At 37.5% G+C, this 2,771-nt stretch overlaps 1 protein-coding gene across 1 annotated transcript in view; it reads left to right on the plus strand.

Annotated features, from left to right (window-relative positions):
- Window positions 1–1,690, plus strand: part of LOC116051794 (armadillo-like helical domain containing protein 1) — a 3,616-nt gene extending 1,926 nt beyond the window's left edge. The window contains exons 5-11 of the mRNA XM_031302396.2: window positions 1–34; window positions 251–367; window positions 677–749; window positions 1,004–1,133; window positions 1,240–1,317; window positions 1,420–1,501; window positions 1,599–1,690. The exon at window positions 1–34 is cut by the window's left edge and continues 51 nt beyond it. Of these exons, the coding sequence (XP_031158256.1) occupies window positions 1–34; window positions 251–367; window positions 677–749; window positions 1,004–1,133; window positions 1,240–1,317; window positions 1,420–1,501; window positions 1,599–1,624 (540 nt within the window). The 3' untranslated portion in view covers window positions 1,625–1,690. The remainder of the gene's footprint in view (window positions 35–250; window positions 368–676; window positions 750–1,003; window positions 1,134–1,239; window positions 1,318–1,419; window positions 1,502–1,598) is intronic.
- The last annotated feature ends 1,081 nt before the right edge of the window (window positions 1,691–2,771 follow it).

Genomic DNA, 2,771 nt, shown 5'->3' on the forward strand with positions numbered 1-2,771 from the left:
CTCAGGTCCCTGCACCTGGAGGTTCACAATCAAGGTAAGCTTAGAAAATGTTTAAAACCACATGGTGATAAACTTGTGACTGATTAATTGTTTGTTTGTGTGTACGCTGAAACTTTGAAAGACCAATACGAATGATAAATCCACTAGCCCTTGTTGCCGTGGCTGTAAAATTGTCAATCCTGTAATAAATTATCACCTTTTGATGTCATCACACTCAAGACTCTTCTCTCCCTGTGTACGTCTCTGGCAGCTACAAATCTGATCCTAGACCTGAAGTGTTATGATGTGAGGCCAATGCTGCTCAGTGGACTGGTGACTCTGCTGAGGCCTACTAAAGAAGAAGTGCAGCAACACCACAATATGGAAGGTGACACTTTGGTATTGAAGTGCGTGTTGTTGTTTTTTTAAAAGCATAGTAAGTACTTTTCTCCCAAAGACTGATACAGTACAGTAACCCTTTTAGACTGATCAGTGACAGGAAATATATTTTCCTTTAGGACCACCCACGGTATGCTTATTATTTCCACAATTTCTGAAACAGACACCTACTTTACCACCTACCCAAACCCATCCGTTAATGTGCTAGCATTTAGTTGACTTTTGACATAATGTGATTTATTTGGTCCCATTAACAAGGTACTATAACATATTTTGTTGATTCATACAATCCTATCAGAGTCTGATATAATCAAGATGACTGGATCTCTGCCTGTGTTTGTGCAACAAGCTGCTGCAGCTAAAACTATACGGTATGGAATATATGTCCCGTGTAACTAGACTAGATTCAATAATGAAATGAATGTTTAATTACACAACAAACATCAGTAAACGTGATGTTCTTTTCTTTTTTATAGTGACATGTAAAAAAAATCTGAAATGTATTTCATTTGTATTACTAGTATATTGCTTTAATGACTTTATCTTCTTATTGCTTTACCTGTTGTCATACAGGAAGGATAATAAGATAATATGATATATTTTTATGGTGTTGAATGTGTTGCAGCCTGCTAGCCGAAGACAGTCAAGAGGTTTCTCGTGAGCTTCTCTCTCTCGGAGTGATCCAACATCTTCTCTACGCTATGGGCAACAGAGAACACACTGATTCCCAAATACAAGCCAGTCTGGCCTTGAAGGTACATCCCTGCTGTCAGACACACACACACACACACACACATACACACACACACTGTACATAATATGCATGTACAAACACACACTAATACTTTCATTTCTGGCCAGCACTTTGTCCGCTCATACCCAGTTATTGAGGAACATGTGCAGAGAGGCATCGGCAGCACACTGTTTGCAGCCTTTATGGTAAGCTTTAATAACTAAATGCTACGATAACATCAGTTAAAATGTCACTGTAGAAGCTGCTAAAAGGCAGTACTAACTGATTCAACCCCTGTCTTTCTACAGCACCAAGCTGACTCTTTGTACATGAATATGGATGAAACACAAGCAGAACTCCTGCTAACTAACAAGGTTAACATAACTGAAGGTAATGATTCTTATTTGTTCATCAAACCCTTTGTTCCTAGGTTGCCTGTACCATGTGAGAATAATTCTTGCTTTTCTTTTCAATCTTTGCATTCCAGTGTTGGATGGTGACCAACCACTGTGACTAACTCTGAAGGCTGATATGAGGGACAAATCAATTTAATAATAGAGATGAATAAACTAAAACAAGTGTGTAAATACTGCTTTTACGTCATTAAAAGACTTACAGAAGTTGATTTGTTGTCTCTCTTTTTCTTTCGTGGAATTATTTATTCTAATTATAAGTAATCAATTAGGACTTTACATGTGATTTCAGAGGAAATATAGATATAGAAATATATTTAAGCATTTTACTGGTTCTCACAGCATTTGCAAAGATGCTTCCTTAAAGTTTTTTAAGTGATAATTTGCATTTTTATTATTGTTTACAGTCTATAATATGCACTCATGAAATAAATGCCTTCTCCAATCCAGGGTTACGATAATGATAATCAATAATAATCATTATGAAATTATGATTGCACAACCACACAGACTGCCATTACTCAATTTTGAGTTTGACCCTCCTACCGGATATGACGTAACACGTACGTCTGCTGTTTCCTTGCAGCGACCGTCTCCGAAAAGAAGCACATTTACCGGGAAGCAGCCTGCGGAGGGCAGCAAATCTCCAGCACTGTCTTAACTGGGTTCAGTTCCAGTTACCTCTAGCCTACCTGGTGTTATTACAGGCCTAAACACCCACATGTGTTTGGCTCCAAAATACTCTGTTATGTGGTCAAAGCTACAGTTCAGCAGTAGTGGAAAGTAAGTGCACATTTACTAAAATAGCCTACTGTACAATTTTGAAGTCCTACTTCTATTGATAGCCTACCGTATGCTTCTGCTCCAGTGGGCTACTTTTCAGAGTATAATTCAGTTGACATTTCTGTCAAACATTTGACATATAGACCTATAGCCTGATTTAATTTTCAAATTTACTGTACACAATAATCATATTAAATAATTAAAAGCTGCTGATTAATAGCATAGTTCTGCCTTTTTGCTTGCAAAAACAGTAGACCTAAACAAAGTAGTTTCTATTCCATTCTATGATTCCTATTAGATATTAAACTATCCAACAACATGGCTAGGTCAACTTGTTATTGGACCTGGGGGAAAATCTTGTTGCTGAGGCCCAATTGACGTTGCTTGAATACTTTCAATAGCATACTTGACAGTATATTAATAACGGTGGCATCCTGTTGCACTAATATTTGCTCCTTGTAAAC

Source organism: Sander lucioperca, chromosome 24 (assembly GCF_008315115.2).
Source record: "Sander lucioperca isolate FBNREF2018 chromosome 24, SLUC_FBN_1.2, whole genome shotgun sequence".
NCBI lineage: Eukaryota > Metazoa > Chordata > Actinopteri > Perciformes > Percidae > Sander > Sander lucioperca.